This window comes from Lepisosteus platostomus, chromosome 18 (assembly GCF_059453375.1).
Source record: "Lepisosteus platostomus isolate fLepPlt1 chromosome 18, fLepPlt1.hap1, whole genome shotgun sequence".
Classification (NCBI taxonomy): domain Eukaryota; kingdom Metazoa; phylum Chordata; class Actinopteri; order Semionotiformes; family Lepisosteidae; genus Lepisosteus; species Lepisosteus platostomus.
This window is the reverse complement of record NC_142628.1, coordinates 5154312-5170562: the sequence shown is the minus strand read 5'-3', so window position 1 is coordinate 5170562 and position 16251 is coordinate 5154312. Positions and strand designations below refer to the sequence as shown.

The 16251-nt window shown below is 37.6% G+C and overlaps 1 protein-coding gene across 1 annotated transcript in view; it reads right to left on the bottom strand.

Annotated features, from left to right (window-relative positions):
• The window catches only part of otog (otogelin), a 65808-nt gene that overhangs the window by 19330 nt on the left and 30227 nt on the right, over positions 1-16251 (bottom strand). Inside the window, exons 25-36 of the mRNA XM_088611850.1 lie at positions 15965-16103; positions 15424-15558; positions 14851-14997; positions 13892-14011; positions 13283-13399; positions 11947-12103; positions 11441-11467; positions 10592-10759; positions 9192-9470; positions 5121-5238; positions 4808-4887; positions 1067-4206 (exon numbers count right to left, since the gene is read on the bottom strand). Of these exons, the coding sequence (XP_088467976.1) occupies positions 1067-4206; positions 4808-4887; positions 5121-5238; positions 9192-9470; positions 10592-10759; positions 11441-11467; positions 11947-12103; positions 13283-13399; positions 13892-14011; positions 14851-14997; positions 15424-15558; positions 15965-16103 (4627 nt within the window). The remainder of the gene's footprint in view (positions 1-1066; positions 4207-4807; positions 4888-5120; positions 5239-9191; positions 9471-10591; positions 10760-11440; positions 11468-11946; positions 12104-13282; positions 13400-13891; positions 14012-14850; positions 14998-15423; positions 15559-15964; positions 16104-16251) is intronic.

Genomic DNA, 16251 nt, shown 5'->3' with positions numbered 1-16251 from the left:
TCTGAATGGCCTCATCTCATTGTATCCTTTCTTATTATGGCAGGCCAGACCATATTTTACCTGACCTGCCAATAGAGGTCGATTAAGTTATCTGTAAATAGTCTCAGTGGGTGATGATTACTAATGAATATTTTTTTATTTCAATTTTTAATTTAATTATAAGTGAGGGTGTTTGTGAACATTCTCAAATGGATCTAATTAATGTTTCAATCGTTATATAAAAGGAGTACACAGTTCTAGGGGTGGCTGAGTTTAGTACGGATGTGTTAGTTGGTGGAGTGGCGCCGCAATGCAGAAGCCTTCACAATTCTTCTCAAGGATTCATGAGCTTTCTTAATGTCCTCAGAACCTTTGAACCACCAAAATAATGCCAGAGCCTACTGTATCACACTTGTGAAATTTGAAAACACAGCATTTGTCATTTAAGCTGTTGTTATCCCAACTGTCCTTTTTTCACTACCTATATTCTTCTTTGCAATGAGGTGATTCAATTAACGAAGTCAGTTTTTTAATACAGATATTTTTTTAAAACTTGATTTTCTTAGCAGGGGTCAGCCTGGTGGTGCAGTGGCTACCATTGCTGGCTTATGGCCCTGGGTCCCTGGGTTCAGCTCTGGACCTGGGCTGCTATCTGTAGAGATCTTGAATGTTCTCCCTGGGTTTGAGGTTTCCTCCAGATGCTCCTGTTTCCTTCTACAGTCCACAGACATACATGGCTTCTGGGAAAACTGGCCCTCATGTGAGTGTATTTGTGTCTATCTGCCCTGTGATGGACTGGTGTCCTGTCTAGGGTCTATCCTGCCTTGCGTCTCTTGCTTGCTTGTTAAGATTGGCTCTGGCTCCCCAGCAAACCTGAATTGGAGGAAGCAGTTAGAAAATGTGAGGATGGAAATATTGATTATAAACACTCAGAATCTATTTTGTTACAAACATAATAATGTAGCAGTTTTCTAATAGTCAGTGAAAGAATGACAAAACAAGGCTTGGCATAACACACATTGTCAAATACTGTACACAGCTATCACTGGGTTGTTATTATACTGTATGTAAAAGATTGTAAACTCACTGTGCACATCTTCGTAGAAACAGCTACAGTTGTGTGGTCAGTAGTTTGTGGTAACACTGATGGTGTCCCTGTGTCTTCTGTGGTGGTCCCTGGTTCTCTTGTTTGAGTTGACCAGTACTCAGTTTTATTGGTGCTTGGTGCTGTACTGGTTAAGGACAGCTTGGAGGTTGAAGCTATTATTGAAGCCGTTGTTTGTCCTGTTGTTGTGACCTGTGGAGATGATGTTATTAACATACCACTAGTGGGGGTGCCTGTACCCAGAAATCCTTTTGAGGTAAGCAGGTGTGCATAAGATGTTGTTTTTAAGCTTTCAGCTGTTCCAGTAAGATTCGCGACTGCAGACGTTTTTTCAGTCATCAGAGCCTCGGTAGACTTGCTCATCGAAGTCGAAACAGCTTGCTGCGTTGTTTGGCTTTCACTTGTGACCGAAACCAAGGGCTGCTCGGTTGACTTAGGTGTAACAATAGCTGAGGGATGAGATGGTTCTGAACTGGCTACTGTTGTTAAGGTTTGTGTTGGTGTAGTGGCTTGTGTCAATTTTTCTGTTGGCTGTGCTGGAGTGGAAACAGCAGTCGGAATGGCAGAAGATCTAAGTGATGTGGTAGCAGTCCCCCAAGACAATGGTGCTATTGATGATGATTCTGTGACCCTCTCTGTGAATATTTTCATAGTTGTTGTCTCACTAGATGTTTCCTGTAAGGCTCCTGTAGACATGCTGAACTGTGTGGTTTCAGCCAGTGTTGTTCCCAAAGTAGACCTCTGGGTGGGAAATGTAGTTTTGGTAGCTCTGGCCATTGTGGGCATCTTCTCTGTAGATACTGTAGTCCTTCCAGTGGTACTTGGTGCCACTTGCGATAGAGAAGATACACTTGGTGATGTGGATACCATGCTTGTTGCAGATGATACAACTACACTTGGGGTACCCACAAGTGTACTAGTAGTTTCCAAAAATCGGGATGTGGTAGATTTTCCAAAAAGCTGAACTGTTGTCCTTTGACTTGTGAAAGGAGTAGTGGAAGCTTTCTGAGTTGTTGTTAATATCAAAGGTGCTTTGGTTTCAGTTGTGGCTGATGAATATGAAGAAGGTTTACTTTCTGGAAGAGGTGTTTTATGAACTGTACTTTGTGAAGTATAGGGGAGTGCTGAGGTTTCACTTGTAGGCTGCAAAAGTGGTTGGGAAGTAGGGAGGCTTGTTGTTTGTAAGGTGAAGACGGATGGCTTCACTGAAGTAGCTGGAGACATTGCACTTACAGTCGTGCTGAAAGGAGGTTTTGATGATGTTGTCGTTGAAGGTGATTGGTACAGTACTGTTGTCCTTAATGTTGTCAGTTGAGATAAAGATCCAGGAGTTACTGTAGATTCAAGATATGTTGTGGTTTGTATAGTACTGAGATGTGAAATGGCTGAGAGTGATGGTTGAGTTGTTGTTGTTTTTAAAGTGTATTCTGCTGAAGATGAATATGATGGAGTTGCTGAGCTTGTGTGTGTTCTGTGAATTGGTGTGGTGATTCTAGTTGTCAGAGGCGTAAATGTCATTGCTGTTTTGATAGGTTGTAAGGTGGTATGAGTGACTTCAATTGAGGAAGGTGGGAAAACTGAAGTCTGTGATGTAGTGTCTATTTCATCTGTTGGATATGTTTTTAAAGTTGTTTTCTGCAGCTCAGTATGCATTGTTTTTGTGGATGTTCTTAAACTTTCCTTTGTAAGCACTGGGGTGGTACTTTTTGTGGTTGGTGCACCAGTAAATGATGTAGTTTTTTCAGTTGAAGCAATTGTTGTTGGTTGATCCATTTGTGTTGTACCTTCTAATTTAGGAGTTGAAATTTTAGCTGTAGCAGATGTTGTCAGGCCTGCCAGGGGATGAGCTGTTGTTTTTGTTGAGGCACCAGGTGCTGTAAAGAATACTGATGTTGTTTCCCCTGTGACAGTAGAAAATGGGGATACACTGCTGTGTTGAATTGCACCCAATGATGTTGTTCCCCAAGATAACGTGGACACTGGGGCAGTTGAGGATGTATATAGAGCTCCATGTGTTTTAGATGTTTTCATTTCTGTAGTTAAGGGGTGTTCAGTAACTTTGGATGTTATCATAGGAGTATGTGGCAGCTTTGTTTTTTGTGTTATAGGGGAAATTATTTTTAGAGTTGTGAGGGGAGAAGCATGTGCTGTACTTGAAGATGTGAGTCTGGTATCTGTTTCAGGACTTAGTGAAGTGGTTCCAGGAGTAATTGGAGATTTGACTTCTGGGGTTGAAGCTTCTGTTGTTTTTACAGTTTCTGCTGGAGAGGAATGAACAGTGCTTTCTGGGGTCTTTGGTTGAGTTGCATGGGGAGAAGATGTTACTTCCACTAGTCTTGTAGTAGTTTCATTGCTCATGGTCATAGGTCCTGTAGTCACAGTAGTTGCCTCTGTAACATTAGATGTGTCTGCTTGGGTAGTTGTAGTTGTGTACATGGGAGGCACTGTAATTTTACTTGTTGCTAATGTTAAGTCTGTCGCCTTGGAAGGTAGGGATAATGTTGTAGGCAAGCTGATGGTTTCTTTAGGACCTGATGACCAGGCTACTGTAGCAGGCAATTTGGAATCAGTGAGTGCTGTAAAGGAGGCTGTTGTCCTTTTAGAAGTTGCCGGTGCTGTACTGGTAGTGGAAAGCCAAAATGGTGCCATTGTAGATTCAGTACTTGTGCGCTCTGTGCTTTTAGTATACAAGGAGCTTGGCCTTGTTTTGAAGATACTTGTGCTAATTAGCCTCATAGTTGAGATCTCGGATGTTTTTTCAGTTGTTACAGATTCCAGGACTGCAGGACCAGCTGTGGACACTGATAGCTCAGTTGCTGTAGTTGTCAGGTTAAAAACTGCTGATGAAGAAGTCAGCTCAGCTTCATGTCCCGTAAAGTTTAGTGCGGTGGCTGTAGCACTTGGGAGAGCTGTTTGGGAAGTTATGCCTGGGGTTCGAAGGGTGCTCTTTGTTTCAGCTGTGGAGAGCTGAGTGAGAGTGTCCGTGTGGGATACTGAATGTGCTGTAGACAGGCTTGAACCCGGAGAACCAGTAGCATTAATGGACGCAGAAGTGACAGCTGCAGGTGGTGATACAGTACTATAGGGAGTAATTGGCTCAATGGCAACTGTTGGCTTAATGCCTGAGGATAAATAATAAAACAACTGTTAGATAAGTTCTGTTATTTAAGAAAAAGAAAAAAGGGGGGACTAAACGCATTACTTGTGACAGAATTAAAATCCTAGCACCCGTGCTTTGGAATCTAGGATTATTGCTTAAAGCTTAATTAAACAGATGTTGGAATGAATATTTCAACTTGTAAGAAACATGATATTTTACAGTGGTGATGCAATATGCCATAGGATCAGAAAATAAGCCTAAGAGCACGTGCAAAGGGTGCTTTTGGTGTATCAATGTCATGTTGATCTTTAACCCCCCTTAGAAACAGAATAGAGCATTCATTAAGCTCTTCATGTTTTCTTTTTAAAACATAAAAATCAAGTATTGTGGGCTAGACTAATAATTAATTTGCATTATGTCTGGTTTATAAAGTATTGAATAGAACTCACCACATTAAATCTTGACCGAATTTTAATACTTCATTTTTTTTGCTTTAACTGTTTTACCAAAAGATGTATTCAATTTATATACTGTTAGAATGCAGATTTGTATAAGCTAAAGCATTTTAACAATCTTTTTCAGCAAACAAAAGCAAGGGAAGCAAGCTAAAGCTGGTAACTTACAATCTACCAAATGCACGCATCTTTGGGTGACTTCATCTAAAACCATGTCGTGTGGACACTGAGGGAGGCATCCTTCCACTCTACAGAGAAAGCCAAACAGCTCTGAGAACCAACTTGTACAGGATGCACACTGGAGTTTTAGTATCAGATTAAGCTTCCATGGTAAAATAAACTACACTTCTGAAAACCTACATAACATATTCCACTTTCATGACAAAAAATCTCTGTTTAGATCTAAAGTCTGTAGTTTAGAAACCTATACCAAAGATAAAGCAAGTTTCCCAAGCCAATGTCACATTTCATGTGGCCTTACTTTGGTATGGAGGCACAGGTCTGCCCTGTGGGGTCACTGCAGGTCTTAAAGCAGGCACTGGCACACGACTCATATCTCCACTGGCAAGGGGAATGAGAAGAAGCTCCATATTCGTTCTCTAAAAAAACAAGAAGTTTTAAAAATCTGATTTCCAACAGATGACGTAAATTGTGGCTTACAAATGTACACTTGTTCATCCTTGGATATCATATGTTTTTACAGCTTCACATAGTTCCAAACTATAGCATTTGGGGCTTGGAGAGATTTTGGAAGGATTTGCATTAATTGTAGTATAAGTCCATATTTATACAATATATTTTATCAATATCATTGATATTTACAGTAAATAGCTACAGCGCATACATACCAAACATTCACTTTGAAGTGGCAAAAGCATGACAGGCCCTGGACTGTAAAGCTGTGCAGATGAGATATACAGAATTGTGTAGTACAGAATGCAGTAAACCAACAATAGTATACATTGCCCTCTGCTGGTACATTGACACCATGATGTGTAAATGACAAGATGCCTTTTTTAATGGAAATTCAATTTTATTTCCTTGTCTATCAATTAAATCGATTATACTGCTCATGTACACGGGCAGCATGGTAGCTCAGTGGTTAGCATTGCTGTATTGCAATGCAGGGGCCCTGGGTTCAGTTCCAGACCTGGGGTGCTATTAGTGAGGACTTGCATGTTCTCACCATGTTCATGTGGGTTTCCTCCAACTATCCAACAACATGCTGGTAGGTTAATTAGCTTCCACCTCTAATGTGAGTAGGTCTGTGTCTGTGCCCTGCTATGATCTGGTGCCCCATTCAAGATGTATCCTGCCTTGTGCCCATTGCATTGTTGTCTTAAAGTTACAAATGCTCAAATAAGGGTTTGATCGTCTTTTGCTGTGTATTTTTTGAAGTAATGAACACTAACATAAACATGGACAACAGTATCATTAACTGCAGACTTTCATTTGCAGACAAAAAGTCTGTCTTAAGACATGCAGATACTGCACATCTGGTATATACAGTGGTATATACAGTTTTTGGCAATGAACGGATTTCTATGTACAAAAATAGAATCTCTGCAAGTCATCTTCTGATAAAGCCTTTCTTATCATCAGTGTTGCAGATGACTTAATGTGTGGATGTTTTTTTTTCACCCTTAAAATATGTTGAGGTTGAACAATGAAAAAATAAATACATTGGGAAAAACACGTATTGATGTGTGGTATCTTGCATAACCAAGTTACTACGTGACTTTTTAAAATGCAGCTGGTTAATACCACATATACAGAATTTCTTCAGAAGAAGATAGTGAAAAATGACAGTAGGAGATGATAAAGTAACATGATTATTTCTGAGCTGCTTCAGTTCTAAGATTCAGAAGCAGTCCTTTAAGTACTGTATTGTATATCTGCGAAAATATACACTACATTCCGATTCTGCTCATATGAGCTACAGTACCTAAACGCTGTGGTACAATGTGCTCAATGGTGTGAGGTTTCAAGGTTTTTAACATTAAAAGAGAAATTGTCACTTTTTTCAAACAGTATATAAAGGGAGCTCCATCACTGTGGAAAGGAAAAGGTAAAGGTTCATTCCATGTTGTAAGGTAAAGAAACATTTCGGCTGTGGAGCTTTCTGCAGATCTGAAGAAGGCTCCTCAGCCGAAACATTCTGTTCCTTTCAGCATGGAGGGAATCTTTACCTTTTCCTTTGCAATATATATACTACTACTGCAGCTACATTTCAGTATAATATTGGAAGTAGAATGTGGGTATGTCTATATTTATAAAACTGTAGTTATACACTTAGAGCTGAAAGGCTAAACATAAGACACAAGATTTACATTTTAATGATATAATCATCGTCATTACTGTATATAATACATTATATAGTAGTAAATATGTACAGTATTATGCACTGTGTTTGAGAAACTGAGATGTTTTATAAATTAAAAATGAACACTGAAATAACAGAGGGAGAGAATGGAATTTGTAAGTCTTATTGGAGAATGACTGTGCGTCTGGCTTGTGATGTGGTCACATGTTTCTTTTGGGATCCAATGAATTGCCACAATGAAGCACTTCATGCCTACTGTCCAGACTATCATGGAAGTGCCACTGTCTTGACCTACAGTTTAGTAAGAGTGACAGGGATTGCTGAAGATGCTGTTATTGTGCTACAATCTCTCATCTGGCCTTTGGGACAGTTTTTCCCCTCTTAGACCTTCTCTGATCTAATATGCCAGGCATTTACAACAGTCAGCAGGAAATCCAATCTGCTTTTGCCTCTGCACTCTGAAGCTGGTATAACTTTTCCATTAACTAAAACAAATGCTGCTATATTTTTAGACTGTGTAATTACCCTGCCTCAGCAGGCTGGCCTGCAGGAGTGTGTTGGGGAAAGATTTGAGTCCAGTGTTGCCTTGCTTATGAACCTCAGAAACCCGAGCCCTCGGATGTGGTGATTAATGAAATGCCTCATGATCATCTGATCTGATCCCACTTGCTGAGGTAAATTGTTTCAGTTTTCCACTCACATAGATAAGATTATTGGCATAAAAAGTCTGGAGAGCGAAGACTTTACACTTTAAATGGATTGTGTTGATACCATATCACTTCAGTCCATAAACCATTTTTAAGCCAGTCTTTAGCCCTGCCCCTGCACAGATAAAAGACAGGACAGAATTCTTCTCGGTGTCATGCTGGACAAAGGGGGGCCCAGCTTTGTTACTGAACACCCAGGCTGTAGCTGCTGCCACTGCATGCTGCCTCTTGAGATCTCAACTTCCCTATGATTAAAGACATTTTCCAGTGGACATCAGGCACTTGGCATTGACAAAATCTGTCATTTTTTTGTAAGTTGGAGTGTGCCAGTCAACAGCTGCATCAGTCTGCCAGAACAGCGTAATGCAAAACATATCCACCCTCACAATGCAGCCATTAACCCACTCATTGATTGTTTTGTTAACAGAATGACTATGAAAGGAACAGCAGTGGTGACTTGACCTCAATGCAGTCGTTGTTCTGTGTCTTAAATGTCAAAGGGGTTTACTGTAATGTAACTTGAGGGAAATATATCTTCTCATTTATTGTTACAACTGTATATGAAATAATATGCATTTCTCTCCATTTCCAAAGTAGTGTATGTATTAGTGACTCTTGATCTATTTTCTTTCAAAGATTGCTAAATAACTGTAAAGCATTAAATGTGAAAAAGGCCTCTAATACATACTTTAAAAAGAGAAGAAAATGGATATAAACATAGTAATGTAAATGCATTAATAAAACATTTAATATTTTAATTTCAAGAACTCATTTTTATTCCAATTCTTTATTTTCCATTTATAGAAGAATTATTCTAGAATTATTTATAGAAGACAGTCCCTGTAGTAGCAACTTAAGGCTGTTCATATATGAAACTGGGAAGAGAAGCCCAGGACCTATACAGTCCGATTGTTGAATAGGTCTGTTTAGAATTTCAGAGGTCACATTGCAATTGTTAATGATTTCAACTGTCTGCCATAACTCTTGTAGTTGGATCTTGATCTGCATGCAATCTTTTTCAGTCTTCATTCAAGAGGAGGTTTGGCGAGGTTAAGGACAAGGACTGGACTGAATGGCACATTAATGTACAGTATACTGTATACCTATTATTTTCTTTCTTATTTAAACAGTTTAGGATCAGTCAACAATTTGCTAAGGGGTCACCATTCTAATTAGCTTGATTAGCTTGATAGCGTGATAAAAGTAATCAGTGATAGAAAAGTACACTCTTCAGAAAGACCAAGCAATTCACAAGCCTGGTATCTAATAAGATAAGTTATTTTGATGAGATAACATTTTTAGTAAAACTCTTCTGTTCCTTTGTCTACTGAGGACAATACACTGCTTAAATATATATGTTAATTTATATATTTTAATATAAAGGATTCCTGTCTTAGTTTAATACAATTGTACCAACATTTAGTTATTTTAATAAAAGCACCATTTAATTTCCTATTGAACCCATTACTTGAAATATCAGCCACCTCACAGTGGAATATGCGCTGTCTGCTATCACACTGACCTGTGAGTTTAAACAGAGTTGCCTCTCGGAAGCCTGCAGAATGGTTGTACTTCATTAGGTGAAACCAGGACAACATGTAGTGAAGAAAGAAACCAGGCTTGATGTAGGACTCCAGAGAATCGTATCCACTAATCCAGGTATTTCTGTGAATGACAAACGTTGCCTCATCCTGAAATCGGTCGCTCTCTTCCCACTTGGTCAAGTGCAGGTGTCCACTGGGGTCCAATCGCAGAAAATAATTTGGCCTTTCTGCTGCTTCAAATGAAACTAGAGATGTGTCTGAAAAGAAATAAGAAGTAATGTATATAAATCTTGATATTAAGAAATAAATATAAACTAAAAATTATGCATGTCTCCTCTGGAGTGTTTGAACTATTTTCCATTGGCAAAAATAATACAATACCTTAAATGTCTTAATACAATTAAGGGGTAATTCAGGGATTAATCCCTTAATATCTAAGTATTCATTGTATCTTTAATTGCTTTCTAACATCACCCATGTTTACAGAATTAATATAAGAAAACTAGAAATGGTATAATCTTGTAAACATTAATAAATTTTAAAAATACCACAAAAAGGGGAGGTTCACTTCAGTGTTTTTTTAAATGTTATGTAATAAATGTTAGCATAATAACTCTGTATTATCAACATTGGAGTTAATATCTGTTCCATATACAGTATATATACTGTACACACCATAGAGGGATTAAAATGACAAATTTGGTATTGGAACCAATAGCAAATATTTACCACATGTACCGAGTTTATTCTTGGTTTGTAAATATATAAACCTTCTGTGTGAGTACAAATAAGTCAGATGCCAAAGTTAGTCATACTTTGTTAATAATCTAGTCACTTAAATTTCTGTCTTTGTAGATCAAGAAGTGCCCACACTAGTCAAACTAGTGCTGCCTTAACTAAAGCATCAGAGTGTGGAACCACATTTAAAAAATCACTCGCTCACAGCTTGGTTGAGTGAAAGTGAGGCCACAGTGAGTACGCCTCTACTGTTCTCAGTAACATTTGTGTTTGGTATGAATGAAGATGTCGACAACGGCATTGCAACTGAAAGAGGAATTTTGTCTGAAGTTACAGCAGTGTCTAAGCTCTGCCATTGACAGCTTAAAGTCAGTCCTGTGCGGATATTTAACATGCTGGGTAATTCATGACATGCCTGGGCATGTCGCAAAGTGCTGAACTTTGAGTTCTGCCCTATAATATATAATACTGTATACACAGTACAACTATGGGCATTTTGCGTAATACATTTTGAATAGCCTTTTTTCTAAATTATATTTTGCATCAGTGATGTGCTGAACATTAATAAGTGGCCAGCTACAACAGGATGTACAGTAGTGTGTGTAATTTACTGGTAGCTGGAATGGGAAGATATGCTTACCATGCGGTCTGGCCCTGGACAGACCTGGGGTCATCATAAAATATCTGGTCAGTCCTGGGACAGTAGTCACACCCTTTTCCGGGAAAACAGGACCGCCTGACAGATTGGCTGCCAGCACTGTATCCTTCTCCTTATACGTGACTAACGTAAATGGGCCTTTTCCCAGAACTGCAGAGGAAATTAGTCAGTCATTAGTATTTAACATGCTTCTGTTCATACCTTTCTACTGTAGTATACTGCTCAGATTTAGTGCAGTATAGTATATTTCACATAAATTGGTGAATGCAGTACAGTAGGATAGATTTCATTTTTAAATATATTTTGCTTTTTTTAAAAAAAACTGTGCATTAAGATATTACGTTCTATAGATTAACATGCAACAGTTTAAACTGCTGGAATATAACATCATTGCTGAAACGTTTGGAAAAAATATATATTATATATTGTTCATCCATGTACATTGTGAATCCTTTTTAAAATGGCATTTTATATGCCTGCCTTTTCAGTATTTCCGTACATTGAACAGCAATTTATTAAACAAGCTTTGCTGTCAGTTCGAACATAATCAAATAGACATGTTGTGTTTTCCAATAAGAACGCATCTCACTTGGCCAACAACAGATTTATAAAAAATTGGAATGACTGAGTTTTAACGGCATCACAGCAGTTTAGGACAGATCACTGTGGCACAAGACATTCCTAGTATTTTAAAAATAAATGTCTTGCGCCCTCTAGAGTTTGTTATTATTGTCAGTTTATGTCACTATTAATGATACAACTCTTTTCTAAAACATGCAACACACAAATCATTTTGAATGTGGAAATCACTACAGCTTTTGATACACTTACCTTTGTTGTAGAATTCACAGTCATAAGCTGTAAAACAAAGGTGAATATAATAAACAAAGATCATCTTTAAGCAATTTTTACAGTTGTTAGAAATATCGATTAAACATACTTTTAATAAAATTTGATTAGCTTTAAACAATATACTCTAAAACCTTTTTTAGAATATGTTAAACACACTTATGTACTCTTTATAATAGACTTGACCTGAAATATATTAGGCTCAGTATTGATCACTTAAATTACAATAGTTAAATCTACAGTTTCCTGAATTTCTTTTTACACACACTGTTCAAATTAAGCCACACCCCTAAAACATAGAAGAGGAAATAAGATATTTACACTACAAGTAAAAGGAGATAAACATTTTTTTCCCCATACACGAATTAACCTTGTTTGAAATGAAGAAAAACAATGTATTCCATAATCCTGGAGTATTTCTTACGCAACGACCACCTGTGCAGTTTACGCTATAATTTGAAGAAGCGCATTTTGGGATCAATTCTTACGGCAGAGATTTGGTGAACGCCAGTCCACACTGATTCCCTGTTGACAGCAGCGATGTGCATACGCAGACACACTGGTGCAGAAGCACTCACAGTCTCCCCCACGATTACAGCTGCAAGTATCAGTCAGACAGTTCATATAAAACCAGGTGACATCAACCTGCAGGGCGTAATGGAGAGCAGGTATCACCTGATGTATCATTTCAGGATATTTTTTCAAGCCATAGTGGGGAAAAATATTTTTTCTTAATTTGTTTTGGAGGTCATAACATAATAATGCATGGAACTGAGTAGCATGCAACTAATATTTATAATTAATAAATGTTCCTTTTGAAGAATGTTATGCATGTTTTAGAGCCAAGCTGAGAAAATGGTGTTACATTGACATTAATCCTTATTCTTTGCTTGTTATCCCAGTATTATTTTGGACACTAATCAGATGTGTTTAAGTTTGGCTTTAGCTCAAATGTGTGCCCTCCTGAAAAATCCAACATCCTTAACAGCTGAACCAGCAGGGCAAACCCTACCCCCACACGCAGACACACTTGTTTTATAAGTGGGTGGTCTCTTGGATCAGAACTGAGGTTTGTCAGAAATAGCAGTACAGATATTGCAATGGAGCTGTTGTAAAAAGGTTTCCCTAATTAAGTGATTGGTTAATAAATCCATACGTATATGATAGTTATTTACTCAACTCCTGCAAGTTCTGTATTATCCAGACACCCCAAAAAAGAGCTGCAAAAATCTAGCTACAATGCAATTACATTTATTGTCTGTGTAGCAATGTAAATAAAAATGTAAGGTTAAAACACTGGTGACCTTTTGTACGCCCAGTACGTGAACTTCTGTGGATCTTAAACAGATCTAATGTGGCTCATCTGCTGGATTGTCCAGCTGGGGAGGATTGGTGACTTATTTACCATTTAGCCTTACATATTTTATGCTAAATATTTTGAAAATGAGTTAGTTCCCTCATTTTAATTGAAAATGCATTATCATGTATATTATGGCAGCATACTGTGAAGAAAGCAAAATAATTTAATTATATTTTTTAATTAGATTCTAAATAAAATCTGCACATAATTTTAAAAACAATATAGTTAATACTTGTTCTATTAATTAGTTATCTGTCAGAGCTTAGTGGAGTGAAAATCTTTTATAAAGAGGGCAATAAAATTACTGTTGAGTGCTATTGTTTGGTATTATGCCCAGTTCATAACTGAAACCTTCACAAATATGCATAAATATGCTGTAGAACTGCTCATTTTCTGCCAAAGCTTTGAAGACAATAGATGGTGCTACAGTAGCTATTGCTGCTAGCAGGTATGTCTGGACTCACCACATGGTGGCACACTTGGAAAACCTCGCTCAGTAATATCCCACACTCTCTCTTGGCAAAGGGCTCCCTGAGAGGACTCAGACTGCAGGGATGTCTGATATCCGGGCTGTTCACACACTGGGGGCACAACACAACACTCTCTCAGCAGTGCAAGGGCTTCATTTTTTTTAAAACAATGAGGACACTTCCACAGAAAGATAAAGAGAGCACCATGATTCAAAACTACAGTCACATTTTCTGAGGGAAAAGAATGTGGTTGATTTCATTATACATATGTGTATCATATAATATATTTATAAATTGTTTCTTTACATGTGTGGTTATTATGTTTAAAGTGTGCATCTGACTATTGCAACAGTTGTGCAACCCTGCATAATAGGCCCTGTATGACCAACTGTATGGTTTAAATGTTGCACTAAAGTCAATTTTTATAATTCATCGGCAATATATATTGTAAAATCTTTATGGATTTTTATCTCATAAACAATATGCCGACAATATTATGCAATATTTCGTCCAGAAGAGAAAAACAGTGGTACTGCATAAAGTATATGATTGGGAAAAGATGAGAGCAGCTCTGGACAAAGTTTAAGCCACTGCTGTCCTTACCTCTGCAGCTGTCCAGCTGTTCCCAAACTCCTGCGGGGTTGCAGAATCAATGTTCTCTGGAGTCCTCATTTCATTCACTGTCTTCATGTCGAAATTCCCACACAAACCCGACAGTTTGCCCTTTCAGATAATTCATTTCCGTTACAATGTACTGTACTGTATGCTTTAAAGCAAGAGCCATTTTAGGCCATTTCTATTACTAATAGGAAATTGAGGTCTAATCACAAGGACACAACAAATGCAAATGATTGCTACCTTGACACAATATAATTTGAAATCTTATATATATATACAGTATACTGTATATAAATATTAGTATGAAACATGAGTCATAATCAAATACATAAAAATACATTTCCATTAAAGTTCAGATACAGAAAATGCTATAACACACTAGTACCTTATCAGAATAAAAGAACATAAAACACTGACATTTCCGAGACTTTTAGGTTCCCATAAACTCCAGATGTGATGCTACTATGTACTAATAATCCCCAGAAGTGCTGAAAATGCAATTCCATTCCGTTTCAGTCTCGATCTCACAGGTGAATGAGATTTTTGTGAAAATGGGAAAATCACATGACCTCACTCAACATTCCTGAATTCCAACAATTTCTTATGGCATCACGAAGAAAGAGTAAATCAAGTGATTATAGCATTAAACAGAATCGATGGAAAAACCTACAGCAAGGTACTACAAGTGTATAGTTCACTGTTGTGCCCATTGTATTACTGAAGTGAGTTAGTGCTAGTGCTAATGCTATTAACATATTCGTTTAGAATAATTAAATTCCCTGCCCTGTCGAAGGGAAAAACATATTTTGATAATCATTTTCATTTCTTTTTTTGTTCTAGTTAATGTATGAAAATTAAAAAACAGGATCACAGCCATTTTCCCCATGGGATAGTACAGTACAGTATGTTCTGTTTTGGAAAAGCTGTAAAACTGCAGGCCTCACCTGCCAGCGCGGACCAGCCTGAATGTGGATGGTTGTTCTTCTATCCCAGAGAACAGTGATATCTTCATCAGGGGCATGCACAATTGTGAAATATCCAGCTTGCCATATGAACACATTTTGATGCTTGTCAATCAAACTTGAAGGGTTCTTTGCAGGAAAAAAATTGCAACACAGGTCATTGCTCTAAGCATGCATGAGTTCAACTTCTTAAACTCATTAGTTCCATGCAAATAATAACATGAAGCATATGTGCTGATTTATTTGAAAGTATAATTTTAACTTTTGCACAAAGGCAGTTTTGCATCTTAAATTCAAATCTGGTATAAAAATGTAAGTAACAAGCATGGTGTGCCAAAGAGCAATTAATGCAGAAAAAACAATGATTTCAAGATTATTACTATTGCTGCTGGGTGGTTATTGCTTCAAAAGCAAGCCGTTGTCTTTATCAACAGTTGAACATTCAAAGAAAAATAGACAATAAAATGTATTAATGTAGCAATAATGCTGCATACAGTACATAAGTTGTGAAAAGTCATTGTCTATATACTGTATCTGATAGCCATTGCAACTTACCGGTTTTCCACTGTCATTGTCAAACACAATGAAAGATTTTCCTACGTTGATTAATAAGGATTTCCTACAAATGACTCCACTGTCATAGCAGTCCACATTTTCTGCTGTTATAGTCATAGTTAAGTCTATACCACTCTGTAACAGAGAGAAAAAAAATCAATTAATTTACTAACTTATGCACTTTATAAGTTAAGTATGAAACTGAATAAGATAAAATTAAAGAGGGTTACTATACTCTGGTTCTTTTGGTGGTTTAGGATTCTAAATGAATGCAAATCAGTTCTGTAGTGTGTAACATAAGGAAATAATGACTCGTTACCAAATAGAGGGATAATAACATGCAAAGCACTCATCTTAGAAACCCTATAAATGAAGTTTTCTTTTGTTTCACACAGTAAGTAAGTAAAGTAAGTAAAACAAAGCTTTAGTGTTAGGTTCAATTAATCACATCACTGGGTGGTGTGGAGAGTGGGGGGCTGCTTTAATTAATGTAAAACCTTAGGAGCAGAATGTGTTGGGGGGTTTTGTTTGCTACACTTACCTTTAATAAATAGACTTTACAAGCACCAACGTAATCAAAGAGTAGTCCATCAAAGGTCCTGTAGTGGCGGTCTCCATAAGCTGTGCACATGGACGGACAGGGGTGGAAGTCGCATTGAAATGATCCGTGCTGGCAGACACTAAAAGATGCATTATTATGCTTTAAACCTTTGCCAGTATTATCTGATACAGAAGCTCAGCCTTTAACCAACTAATGCTAGAACTCCTGTCCTTTCTAATGGATCAGTAAAGACCCTCTTTTATAGTGAGGATGCAATTATCCACAAA